The sequence below is a fragment of the Entelurus aequoreus genome, linkage group LG08 (assembly GCF_033978785.1).
Source record: "Entelurus aequoreus isolate RoL-2023_Sb linkage group LG08, RoL_Eaeq_v1.1, whole genome shotgun sequence".
NCBI classification, from domain to species: Eukaryota; Metazoa; Chordata; class Actinopteri; order Syngnathiformes; family Syngnathidae; genus Entelurus; species Entelurus aequoreus.
The window spans coordinates 79,895,981-79,910,761 of NC_084738.1; the positions used below are offsets into that span (position 1 = coordinate 79,895,981).

Sequence of the window (14,781 nt, forward strand, 5' to 3'; positions counted from 1 at the left end):
TTGGTACTTGACACATGCTAGCTGTTAGCATGCTAACTTTTTCAGCCAATTTTTCAGTCGTGCACCTCAGGGTCACATTATTTGGTACTTGACACATGCTAGCTGTTAGCATGCTAACTTAAACATGCTAACTTTTTTCAGCCACTTTTGCAGTCGTGCACCTCAGAGTCACAATACTTGGTACTTGACACATGCTAGCTGTTAGCATTCTAACTTTAAAATGTATTTTGGAATAACTTAAAAACTGTAACGGCACAAAACGGACATTTTTAGTGATTGTTATATTTTCGTTAGGAGCCGAGGTGATTTGGTTCCGAAAATGGCATCCAAGGATGACGCATGACAAACTTTTTCTTGTTCTTTTTTTAATAAATGGATGCCAAGCGAGTAAATGAACCCCCGAGTCAAAATGTGTGAGTCCTAAAGTTGCTTTGTGGCAGTTTCAGTGCGTGAGAAGAAGACTGAGAAGAAGACCTACAAACCAAAAAAACCTAATGAAGATCAGCACAAAGATACTTTATGGGCCTTTATGGGCCTGTATGTGACTTTATGGGCCTCACCTCAGGGATGGTGCTTCCTGTAGATGGAGATGTACTCCTGCACGTCGTCAGGTGAGCCCAGGACCACGGGCACCCTCTGGTGGATGTTACTGGGCTGGATGTCCAGCACGTTGGCGGCGCCCGTGGTGGCCATCCCGCCCGCCTGCTCCATGATGAACGCCATGGGGTTGCACTCGTACAGCAGCCGCAGCTGAGAGACGCGTTACACTGGCGTCAGAGTCGGGTGACCGGTGCGGTTACACGGTGGACGGTTACGGTGCTCGTGTTACGTGGATGCTTGAATGAGGAGAACTCCTTGGACTCTAACACCAGTCAAGGCTTTACACGTCATCGCGTTAGCTGCAGCGGTGTTACACTGATGCTGTGGTGACGTAACAGGTAGTCCATTGATCGTTACAGTACCGTTACGCCGATGTTACCTGGATGTCACAGTTATGTAACAAGGACATTCTATTGTCTGCTACATAACGTTAGAGAGGCAAGAAACAAAATTGTTCTAGCCTACACCACAGGGATGTAACGAGGCATTTCATGGTGTGTTACATAATGTTACAGTGCCATTGCACTTATGTTACACCGATGTTACAATAATATAACAGGGACATTTCAATGTGTGTTACATGATGTTACAGTACTATTAAACTTATGTTGCACCAATGTTACAATGATGGAAGAGAGACATTCCAATGTGTGTTACATAATGTCACACCAATGTTACCGTGGTGTAACAGGGACATTCAAGTGCGTGTTACATGGCGTTACAATGCCATTACACCAATGTTACAGTGATGTAACAGGGACATTCTAGTGTGTGTTACATGGTGTTACAGTTCCAGTACGCTCATGTTACACCGATGTTACAAAAATGTAACAGGGTCATTCCAATGTGTGTTGCATAATGTTACAGTGCCCGTACACCAATGTTACAGTGATGTAACAGGGACATTCTAGTGTGTGTTACATGGTGTTACAGTGCCAGTACGCTCATGTTACACCAATGTTACAAAAATGTAACAGGGTCATTCCAATGTGTGTTGCATAATGTTACAGTGCCCGTACACCAATGTTACAGTGATGTAACAGGGACATTCTAGTGTGTGTTACATGGTGTTACAGTGCCAGTACGCTCATGTTACACCGATGTTACAAAAATGTAACAGGGACATTCCAATGTGTGTTGCATAATGTTACAGTGCCCGTACACCAATGTTACAGAGATTGTAACAGGGACATTCTAGTGTGTGTTACATGGTGTTACAGTTCCAGTATGCTCATGTTACACCGATGTTACAAAAATGTAACAGGGACATTCCAATGTGTGTTGCATAATGTTACAATGCCATTACACCAATGTTACAGTGATGTAACAGGGACATTCTAGTGTGTGTTACATGGTGTTACAGTTCCAGTACACTTATGTTACACCGATGTTACAATAATATAACAGGGACATTTCAATGTGTGTTACATAATGTTACAGTACCATTAAACTTATGTTGCACCAATGTTACAATGATGGAAGAGAGACATTCCAACGTGTGTTACATAATGTCACACCAATGTTACCGTGGTGTAACAGGGACATTCAAGTGTGTGTTATATGGTGTTACAATGCCATTACACCAATGTTACAGTGATGTAACAGGGACATTCTAGTGTGTGTTACATGGTGTTACAGTGCCAGTACGCTCGTGTTACACCGATGTTACAAAAATGTAACAGGGTCATTCCAATGTGTGTTGCATAATGTTACAGTGCCCGTACACCAATGTTACAGTGATGTAACAGGGACATTCCAGTGTGTATTACATATTGTTACAGTGCCATTACACCAATGTTCCAATGAGTGTTACATAATGTTGCGACACTGATAGTACATGGATGTGACAATGATGTAATGTGTGTTACATATTGTTGAAGTGCCATTATGCCTATGTTACACCAATGTTACAATGATGTAACAGGGACATTCCAATGTGTGTTACATATATGTGACAGTGCCATTACACCTATGTTACAATGATGTAATAGGGACATTCCAATGTGTGTTACATATTTATGCAGCATTGACATTAAATGGATGCCAGAGTTATGCAACAGAGACATTCCAATGTGTGTTACATAATGTCACACCAATGTTACAGTGATGTAACAGGGACATTCTAGTGTGTGTTACATGGTGTTACAGTGCCAGTACGCTCATGTTACACCGATGTTACAAAAATGTAACAGGGACATTCCAATGTGTGTTGCATAATGTTACAGTGCCCGTACACCAATGTTACAGTGATGTAACAGGGACATTCCAGTGTGTAGTACATATTGTTACAGTTCCATTACACCAATGTTCCAATGAGTGTTACATAATGTTGCGACACTGATAGTACATGGATGTGACAATGATGTAATGTGTGTTACATATTGTTGAAGTGCCATTGTGCCTATGTTACACCAATGTTACAATGATGTAACAGGGACATTCCAATGTGTGTTACATATATGTGACAGTGCCATTACACCTATGTTACAATGACGTAATAGGGACATTCCAATGTGTGTTACATATGTATGCAGCATTGACATTAAATGGATGCCACAGTTATGCAACAGAGACATTCCAATGTGTGTTACATAATGTTACAGTTCCATTACACTTATGTTACACCAATGTTACAATGATGTAACAGGGCATTCCAATGTGTGTTACTGTCACAGTGCCATTACACTGGCGCTATAATGATGTAAAAAGGACATTCCAATGTGTGTTACATAATGTTACTATGCCATTACACTTATGTTACACTGATGGTACGGGAACATTCCAATATGTGCTAGATAATGTTATAGTTTCATTACAGTATTGTTAGACTGATTATAGCATGATGTAACAGTGACGTTCCAAAGGGTGTTACCTAATGTTACAGTGATATTGCGCTTATGTTACACTGATGTTACGGTGATGTAATAAGGACATTCCAGTGTGTGTTACATAATGTTACATAATGAATTACACAATGTTACAGTACCATTACAATTGGAACCTTTAACAATAATGTAACAGGCACATTCCAATGTGTATTTCATAATTACATTACACCTATGTTACACTGATGTTATAATTATATAACAAGGACATTCCGTTGAGTGTTACTTAATGTTACCCAATGTTACAGTGATGTAATAGGGACATTCCAGTGTGGATTACATAATGTATTACATAATGTTACAGTACCATTACAATTGGTCCCTGTTACAATAATGTAATAGGGACATTCAAATGTATGCGACATAAATGTTACAATGCCATTACACTTATATTACACCAATATAACAATTATGTGACAGGGGCATTCCAATGTGTGTTACATATTTACTTTACACTTATGCTACACTGATGTTACAATGATATAACAAGGACATTCCGTTGAGTGATACTTATTGTTACACTGATGTTACAATGATGTAACAGGGGCATTCCACTGTGTGTAGCACAATGTTACAGTGCCATTACAACTGGTCCCTGTTACAATAATGTAACATTGACATTCCGATGTGTGTTACATAATTACGGTACCCCATGTTACACCGATGTTACAATGATATGACAAGGACATTCAGTTGAGTGTTACTTAATGTTACACTGATGTTACAATGATGTAACAGGGGCATTCCACTGTGTGTTACATAATTACATTACACCTATGTTACAATGATATAACAAGGACATTCCGTTGAGTGTTACTTAATTTTACACCGATGTTACAATGCTGTAACAGGGCCACTCGTTGAGTGTTACTTATTGTTACACTGATGTTACAATGATGTAACAGGGGCATTCCACTGTGTGTTACATAATTACATTACACCTATGTTACAATGATATAACAAGGACATTCCGTTGAGTGTTACTTGATGTTACAATGATGTTACAGTGATGTAACAGGGCCACTCGTTGAGTGTTACTTAATGTTACACCGTTGTTACAATGATATAACAAGGACATTCCGTTGAGTGATACTTATTGTTACACTGATGTTACAATGATGTAACAGGGGCATTCCACTGTGTGTAGCACAATGTTACAGTGCCATTACAACTGGTCCCTGTTACAATAATGTAACATTGACATTCCGATGTGTGTTACATAATTACGGTACCCCATGTTACACCGATGTTACAATGATATGACAAGGACATTCAGTTGAGTGTTACTTAATGTTACACTGATGTTACAATGATGTAACAGGGGCATTCCACTGTGTGTTACATAATTACATTACACCTATGTTACAATGATATAACAAGGACATTCCGTTGAGTGTTACTTGATGTTACAATGATGTTACAGTGATGTAACAGGGCCACTCGTTGAGTGTTACTTAATGTTACACCGTTGTTACAATGATATACCAAGGACATTCCGTTGAGTGATACTTATTGTTACACTGATGTTACAATGATGTAACAGGGGCATTCCACTGTGTGTAGCACAATGTTACAGTGCCATTACAACTGGTCCCTGTTACAATAATGTAACATTGACATTCCGATGTGTGTTACATAATTACGGTACCCCATGTTACACCGATGTTACAATGATATGACAAGGACATTCAGTTGAGTGTTACTTAATGTTACACTGATGTTACAATGATGTAACAGGGGCATTCCACTGTGTGTTACATAATTACATTACACCTATGTTACAATGATATAACAAGGACATTCCGTTGAGTGTTACTTAATGTTACACCGATGTTACAATGCTGTAACAGGGCCACTCGTTGAGTGTTACTTAATGTTACACTGATGTTACAATGATGTAACAAGGGCATTCCACTGTGTGTTACATAATTACATTACACCTATGTTACAATGATATAACAAGGACATTCCGTTGAGTGTTACTTGATGTTACACCGATGTTACAATGTTGTAACAGGGCCACTCGTTGAGTGTTACTTAATGTTACACCGTTGTTACAATGATATAACAAGGACATTCCGTTGAGTGATACTTATTGTTACACTGATGTTACAATGATGTAACAGGGGCATTCCACTGTGTGTAGCACAATGTTACAGTGCCATTACCACTGGTCCCTGTTACAATAATGTAACATTGACATTCCGATGTGTGTTACATAATTACGGTACCCCATGTTACACCGATGTTACAATGATATGACAAGGACGTTCAGTTGAGTGTTACTTAATGTTACACTGATGTTACAATGATGTAACAGGGGCATTCCACTGTGTGTTACATAATTACATTACACCTATGTTACAATGATATAACAAGGACATTCCGTTGAGTGTTACTTAATGTTACACCGATGTTACAATGCTGTAACAGGGCCACTCGCTGAGTGTTACTTAATGTTACACTGATGTTACAATGATGTAACAGGGGCATTCCACTGTGTGTTACATAATTACATTACACCTATGTTACAATGATATAACAAGGACATTCCGTTGAGTGTTACTTGATGTTACAATGATGTTACAGTGAAGTGACAGGGCCACTCGTTGAGTGTTACTTAATGTTACACCGTTGTTACAATGATATAACAAGGATATTCCGTTGAGTGATACTTATTGTTACACTGATGTTACAATGATGTAACAGGGGCATTCCACTGTGTGTAGCACAATGTTACAGTGCCATTACCACTGGTCCCTGTTACAATAATGTAACATTGACATTCCGATGTGTGTTACATAATTACGGTACCCCATGTTACACCGATGTTACAATGATATGACAAGGACATTCAGTTGAGTGTTACTTAATGTTACACTGATGTTACAATGATGTAACAGGGGCATTCCACTGTGTGTTACATAATTACATTACACCTATGTTACAATGATATAACAAGGACATTCCGTTGAGTGTTACTTAATGTTACACCGATGTTACAATGCTGTAACAGGGCCACTCGTTGAGTGTTACTTAATGTTACACTGATGTTACAATGATGTAACAGGGGCATTCCACTGTGTGTTACATAATTACATTACACCTATGTTACAATGATATAACAAGGACATTCCGTTGAGTGTTACTTAATGTTACACCGATGTTACAATGCTGTAACAGGGCCACCCGTTGAGTGTTACTTAATGTTACACTGATGTTACAATGATGTAACAGGGGCATTCACTGTGTGTTACATAATTACATTACACCTATGTTACAATGATATAACAAGGACATTCCGTTGAGTGTTACTTGATGTTACAATGATGTTACAGTGAAGTAACAGGGCCACTCGTTGAGTGTTACTTAATGTTACACCGATGTTACAATGATGTAACAAGGGCATTCCAGTGTGTGTTGCATAATGTTACAGTGCCATTACACGGATGTTACAACTGCTACATGGATGTTATGCTGATGTAAGTGTTACCTTGTAGTGACTTGGCACTGATGTTACGCTGACACTCAGCACGGAGGCGGTTACAGTGGTTAACCGTTACCAAGAAGTACTTTCTCACCTTCCCCTTAGGACTCTTCACATTGGCGGGGTAGAGGAAGATGCCGCCGTAGACCAGAGTGCGATGGACGTCAGCGACCATGGAGCCCACGTAACGACTTCCATAAGGAGCGGAGCCGTCCTTGAAAGAAACAGATCCCGTCCGTCACCTCGCCAGCCCAACACGAGGAGGCGGTGGACTTACCTCGGGGTACTTCTTCTTCTGGAGGTACTCGGTCACGTCAGGGTAAAAATGTTGTGCGTAGCCTTCGTTCAAGCTGTAGATCTTCCCCTTCTTCTTGATCTTCACGTCTCGGTCCACCAGGATGAACTCCCCGATGGCCTGGAGGAGCAAACCACCACGTGACTTGCCACCACGGCCACACCCCCCACACGGCTCCTACCGGGTCCAGCATGAAGCAGTCGACTCCCTGGCCGGTGGACAGGACCATCATGGTGGCGCTGCCGTACAGAGCGTACCCCGCCGCCACCAGGTTCCTCCCGGGCTGCAGGGCGTCCTTCTCGTCGGGCTCGTCGTCCGTGGTCTGCGGAGGAAGCGTGTCACCGCAATGAAACGGCGTCCGGCGTCCGCGCTCACCTTCTTGTAGATGGCGAAGATGGTCCCGATGGAGACCAGGCAGTCGATATTTGAGGAACCATCCAGAGGGTCGAAGCAGACGATGTACTTGCCCTGGTGGAGGAACACCTCCATGACTCCAATCATCTCCATGTAGCGCGGCGTGCCTGCATGGCCCTTACCCTTCGGTCCGGCTCCACCACGATGGCCCGCTCGTCTTCCTCGGACACCAGCACGCAGGACGTGAAGGAGGACTTGATCATGTTGATGACCAGGTCGTTGGAGAGGATGTCCAGCTTCTTCACCTGGTCTCCCGTCACGTTGGTGCTACCGGCGATGCCATACCTGCTCGGAGAGGGAGGACCTTCATTTCAGCCATTTTAGGTCACGTTAGGTGAAGCGTGTCTCTCATGACAAACATCCCCCGGTGTTGTAGCTTAGCATGCTAACATGCTAACGTTAACATGCTAACTTTTTCATCCAATTTTGCAAAATACACCTCAGAGTCATACTACTTGGTACGTGACACATGCTCGCTGTTAACATGTTAAAATTAGCATGCTAACATTAACATGCTAACTTTTTAAGCCAATTTTGCAAAATACACCGCAGAGTCAAAATACATGCTAGCTTTTAGCATGCAAAAATTAGCATGCTAACTTTTTTAGCCAATTTTTCAATCGTGCGCTTCAGAGTCATAATACTTGGTACTTGACACATACTAGATGTTAGCATGTTAACATTAGCATGCTAACATGCTAACATTAACGTGGTAACTATTTTAGCCAATTTTGCAAACTACACCTCAGGGTCATTATACTTAGTACTTGACACATGCTAGCTGTTAGCATGTACACATTAGCACGCTAGAATGCTAAAATGAGCATGCTAACATTTTTTTGCCATTTTTTCAATCGTGCACCTCAGAGTTATACTACTTGGTACTTGACACATGCTAGATCTTGGCATGTTAAAATTAGCATGCTAACATGCTAACATTAACGTGGTAACTTTTTTTTAATCCAATTTTGCAAAATACACCTCAGAGGCCTAATACTTGGTACTTGACACATGCTCGTTGTTAGCATGTTAAAATTAGCATGCTAACACACTAACATTAACGTGGTCACTTTTTTATCCAATTTTGCAAAATACACCTCAGAGTCATACTACTTGGTACGTGACACATGCTCGCTGTTAACATGTTAAAATTAGCATGCTAACATTAACATGCTAACTTTTTAAGCCAATTTTGCAAAATACACCGCAGAGTCAAAATACATGCTAGCTTTTAGCATGCAAAAATTAGCATGCTAACTTTTTTAGCCAATTTTTCAATCGTGCGCCTCAGAGTCATAATACTTGGTACTTGACACATACTAGATGTTAGCATGTTAACATTAGCATGCTAACATGCTAACATTAACGTGGTAACTATTTCAGCCAATTTCGCAAACTACACCTCAGGGTCATTATACTTAGTACTTGACACATGCTAGCTGTTAGCATGTACACATTAGCACGCTAGAATGCTAAAATTAGCATGCTAACATTTTTTTGCCATTTTTTCAATTGTGCACCTCAGAGTTATACTACTTGGTACTTGACACATGCTAGATCTTGGCATGTTAAAATTAGCATGCTAACATGCTAACATTAACGTGGTAACTTTTTTTTTTATCCAATTTTGCAAAATACACCTCAGGGTCATTATACTTGGTACTTGACACATGCTCGCTGTTAGCATGTTAAAATTAGCATGCTAACACACTAGCATTAACGTGGTCACTTTTTTATCCAATTTTGCAAAATACACCTCAGAGTCATACTACTTGGCACGTGACACATGCTCGCTGTTAACATGTTAAAATGAGCATGCTAACATTAACATGCTAACTTTTTAAGCCAATTTTGCAAAGTACACCGCAGAGTCAAAATACTTGGTACTTGACACATGCTAGCTTTTAGCATGCAAAAATTAGCATGCTAACTTTTTTAGCCAATTTTTCAATCGTGCGCCTCAGAGTCATAATACTTGGTACTTGACACATACTAGATGTTAGCATGTTAACATTAGCATGCTAACATGCTAACATTAACGTGGTAACTATTTCAGCCAATTTTGCAAACTACACCTCAGGGTCATTATACTTAGTACTTGACACATGCTAGCTGTTAGCATGTACACATTAGCACGCTAGAATGCTAAAATGAGCATGCTAGCATTTTTTGCCATTTTTTCAATCGTGCACCTCAGAGTTATACTACTTGGTACTTGACACATGCTAGATCTTGGCACGTTAAAATTAGCATGCTAACATGCTAACATTAACGTGGTAACTTTTTTTTATCCAATTTTGCAAAATACACCTCAGGGTCATTATACTTGGTACTTGACACATGCTCGCTGTTAGCATGTTAAAATTACCATGCTAACACGCTAACATTAACGTGGTCACTTTTTTATCCAATTTTGCAAAATACACCTCAGAGTCATAATACTTGGTACGTGACACATGCTAGCTGTTAACATATTAAAATTAGGATGCTAAAATTAACATGCTAACTTTTTTAGCCAATTTTGCAAAATACACCTCAGAGTCATAATACTTGGTACTTGACACATGCTCGCTATTAGCATGCTAAAATTAACATGACACATGCAGTTAGCATGTTAACTTTTCAAAATAGTTTTACATGCATACGCTTCATAGCCATATGACTTTGTATTTTACGCATGCTAACTGTTAGCATGCTAACATCAGAATGCTAACATTTTAGCCAATTTTACTGCTGAACACCTCAAAGCCATACAACTTGGTATTTGACACATGATAAAAAACAGTTAACATGCTAACACTAGCATTTTAGCATACTCTTTCAAATATTCTTTCAGTCAGACAAATATTTTCGCTATACTGGATGAAATGTTTTGATTCCATCCAGCATCTGAAAACATTCTCTGACTGAAAGAACATTTTTGAAAAGTATATGAATGACAAGTCATAATTAACCTTTTTGAGCAAATTCTAGTATATCAACATTAGCATGCTAACTTTTCTGGCCAATCTTGCAGCCGAACACCTCAGACTCATGTTACTTGGTACGTGACACACGCTAACTGTTCGCGTGTTAGCAACGTCAACATTAGCATGCTAACTTTTTAAACTAGTTTACATGCTTTATAGTCATATGACTGAGTACTCGACACATTCTAACTGTTAGCGTGCTAACGTTAGCATTTTTGAAAAGTATATGAATGGCAAGACATAATCAACCTTTTTGAGCAAATTTCTGCATATTAACATTAGCATGCTAACTTTTCTGGCCAATCTAGCAGCCGAACACCTCAGACTCATATTACTTGGTACTTGACATATGCTAACTTTTAGCATGCTAACATTAGCATTTTTGAAAAGTATCTGAATGGCAAGACATAATCGACCTTTTTGAGCAAATTTTAGCATATTAGCATTAACATGTTAATTTTTCTGGCCAATTTTACAGCTAGATACCTGAGAGTCACATAACTTGGTATTTGACACACGCTAACTGTTCGCGTGTTAGCAACATCAACATTAGCATGCTAACTTTTTAAGCTAGTTTACATGCTTTATAGTCATATGACTGAGTACTCGACCCATCATAACTGTTAGCATACTACTAATGTTATAATTTTGGAAAATTATATGAATGAGAAGACATAATCAACCTTTTTGAGCAAATTTTAGCATATTATCATTAGCATGCTAAATTTCCTGGCCAATCTAGCAGCCGAACACCTCAGACTCATATTACTTGGTACTTGACATATGCTGACTGTTAGCATGCTAACATTAGCATTTTTTTTAATTATATGAATGAGAAGACATATTCAACCTTTTTGAGCAAATTTTAGCATATTAACGTTAACATGTTAATTTTTCTGGCCAATTTTACAGCCAAACACCTGAGAGTCACATAACTTGCTATTTGACACACGCTAACTGTGCGCGTGTTAGGACGCTAACATTACTTTTTAAGCTCGTTTTACATGCTTAATAGTCATATGACTGAGTACTCGACACATTCTTACTGTTAGCATGCTAACGTTAGCATTTTTGAAAAGTATATGAATGGCAAGACATAATCAACCTTTTTGAGCAAATTTCTGCATATTAACATTAGCATGCTAACTTTTCTGGCCAATCTAGCAGCCGAACACCTCAGACTCATATTACTTGGTACTTGACATATGCTAACTTTTAGCATGCTAACATTATCATTTTTGAAAAGTATATGAATGAGAAGACATAATCAACCTTTTTGAGCACATTTTAGCATATTAACATTAGCATGCTAACTTTTCTGGCCAATCCAGCAGCCGAAGACCTCAGACTCATATTACTTGGTACTTGACATTTGCTAACTTTTAGCATGCTAACATTAGCATTTTTGAAAAGTATATGAATGAGAAGACATAATCAACCTTTTTGAGCAAATTTTAGCATATTATCATTAGCATGCTAACTTTTCTGGCCAATCCGGCAGCCGAAGACCTCAGACTCATATTACTTGGTACTTGACATATGCTAACTGTTAGCATGCTAACATTAGCATTTTTTTAAAGTATATGAATGAGAAGACATAATCAACCCTTTTGAGCACATTTTAGCATATTAACATGTTAATTTTTCTGGCCAATTTTACAGCCAAACACCCGAGAGTCACATAACTTGCTATTTGACACACGCTAACTGTTAGCATGTTAGCATTAGCGTGCTAACTTTTAACTTTAAGCTAGTTTTACATGCTTTATAGTCACATGACGGAGTACTCGACACATAATCAACCTTTTTGAGCACATTTTAGCATATTAACATGTTAATTTTTCTGGCCAATTTTACAGCCAAACACCCGAGAGTCACATAACTTGCTATTTGACACACGCTAACTGTTAGCATGTTAGCATTAGCATGCTAACTTTTAATTTTCAGCTAGTTTTACATGCTTTATAGTCAAATGACGGAGTACTCGACACATAATCAACCTTTTTGACCACATTTTAGCCTATTAACATGTTAATTTTTCTGGCCAATTTTACAGCCAAACACCCGAGAGTCACATAACTTGCTATTTGACACACGCTAACTGTTAGCATGTTAGCATTAGCATGCTAACTTTTAACTTTAAGCTAGTTTTACATGCTTTATAGTCACATGACGGAGTACTCGACACATAATCAACCTTTTTGACCACATTTTAGCATATTAACATGTTAATTTTTCTGGCCAATTTTACAGCCAAACACCCGAGAGTCACATAACTTGCTATTTGACACACACTAACTGTTAGCATGTTAGCATTAGCATGCTAACTTTAAATTTTCAGCTAGTTTTACATGCTTTATAGTCACATGACGGAGTACTCGACACATAATCAACCTTTTTGACCACATTTTAGCATATTAACATGTTAATTTTTCTGGCCAATTTTACAGCCAAACACCCGAGAGTCACATAACTTGCTATTTGACACACGCTAACTGTTAGCATGTTAGCATTAGCGTGCTAACTTTTAACTTTCAGCTAGTTTTACATGCTTTATAGTCACATGACGGAGTACTCGACACATAATCAACCTTTTTGACCACATTTTAGCATATTAACATGTTAATTTTTCTGGCCAATTTTACAGCCAAACACCCGAGAGTCACATAACTTGCTATTTGACACACGCTAACTGTTAGCATGTTAGCATTAGCGTGCTAACTTTTAACTTTCAGATAGTTTTACATGCTTTATAGTCACATGACGGAGTACTCGACACATAATCAACCTTTTTCAGCACATTTTAGCATATTAACATATTAATTTTTCTGGCCAATTTTACAGCCAAACACCCGAGAGTCACATAACTTGCTATTTGACACACGCTAACTGTTAGCATGTTAGCATTAGCATGCTAACTTTTAACTTTAAGCTAGTTTTACATGCTTTATAGTCACATGACGGAGTACTCGACACATAATCAACCTTTTTGACCACATTTTAGCATATTAACATGTTAATTTTTCTGGCCAATTTTACAGCCAAACACCCGAGAGTCACATAACTTGCTATTTGACACACGCTAACTGTTAGCATGTTAGCATTAGCATGCTAACTTTTAATTTCAGCTAGTTTTACATGCTTTATAGTCAAATGACGGAGTACTCGACACATAATCAACCTTTTTGAACACATTTTAGCATATTAACATGTTAAATTTTCTGGCCATTTTACAGCCAAACACCCGAGAGTCACATAACTTGCTATTTGACACACGCTAACTGTTTAGCATGTTAGCATTAGCGTGCTAACTTTTAACTTTCAGCTAGTTTTACATGCTTTATAGTCACATGACGGAGTACTCGACACATAATCAACCTTTTTGACCACATTTTAGCATATTAACATGTTAATTTTTCTGGCCAATTTTACAGCAAACACCCAGAGAGTCACATAACTTGCTATTTCACACACGCTAACTGTTAGCATGTTAGCATTAGCGTGCTAACTTTTAACTTTAAGCTAGTTTTACATGCTTTTATAGTCACATGACGGAGTACTCGACACATAATCAACCTTTTTGACCACATTTTAGCATATTAACATGTTAATTTTTCTGGCCAATTTTACAGCCAAACACCCGAGAGTCACATAACTTGCTATTTGACACACGCTACCTGTTAGCATGTTAGTGTGTTAGCATTAGCATGCTAACTTTTAACTTTAAGCTAGTTTTACATGCTTATAGTCACATGACGGAGTACTCGACACATAATCAACCTTTTTGACCACATTTAGCATACTAACATGTTAATTTTTCTGGCCAATTTTACAGCCAAACACCCGAGAGTCACATAACTTGCTATTGACACACGCTAACTGTAGCATGTTAGCATAAGCGTGCTAACTTTTAACTTTAAGATAGTTTTACATGCTTTATAGTCACATGACGGAGTACTCGACACATAATCAACCTTTTTGACCACATTTTAGCATATTAACATGTTAATTTTCTGGCCAATTTTACAGCCAAACACCCGAGAGTCACATAACTTGCTATTTGACACACGCTAACTGTTAGCATGTTAGCATTAGCGTGCTAACTTTTAACTTTAGATAGTTTTACATGCT

The 14,781-nt window shown here is 38.7% G+C and overlaps 1 protein-coding gene across 1 annotated transcript in view; it reads right to left on the bottom strand.

Moving 5' to 3' along the window:
- Positions 1 to 326: 326 nt before the first annotated feature.
- LOC133656453 (fructose-1,6-bisphosphatase 1-like) overlaps positions 327 to 14,781 on the bottom strand; it is a gene marked incomplete at its 5' end in the record, with an annotated part of 15,535 nt that continues 1,080 nt past the window's right edge. The window contains 7 exons of the mRNA XM_062057533.1: positions 327 to 474; positions 561 to 750; positions 7,067 to 7,186; positions 7,250 to 7,387; positions 7,449 to 7,589; positions 7,643 to 7,735; positions 7,804 to 7,966. Coding sequence (XP_061913517.1) covers positions 562 to 750; positions 7,067 to 7,186; positions 7,250 to 7,387; positions 7,449 to 7,589; positions 7,643 to 7,735; positions 7,804 to 7,966 — 844 coding nt within the window. The remainder of the gene's footprint in view (positions 475 to 560; positions 751 to 7,066; positions 7,187 to 7,249; positions 7,388 to 7,448; positions 7,590 to 7,642; positions 7,736 to 7,803; positions 7,967 to 14,781) is intronic.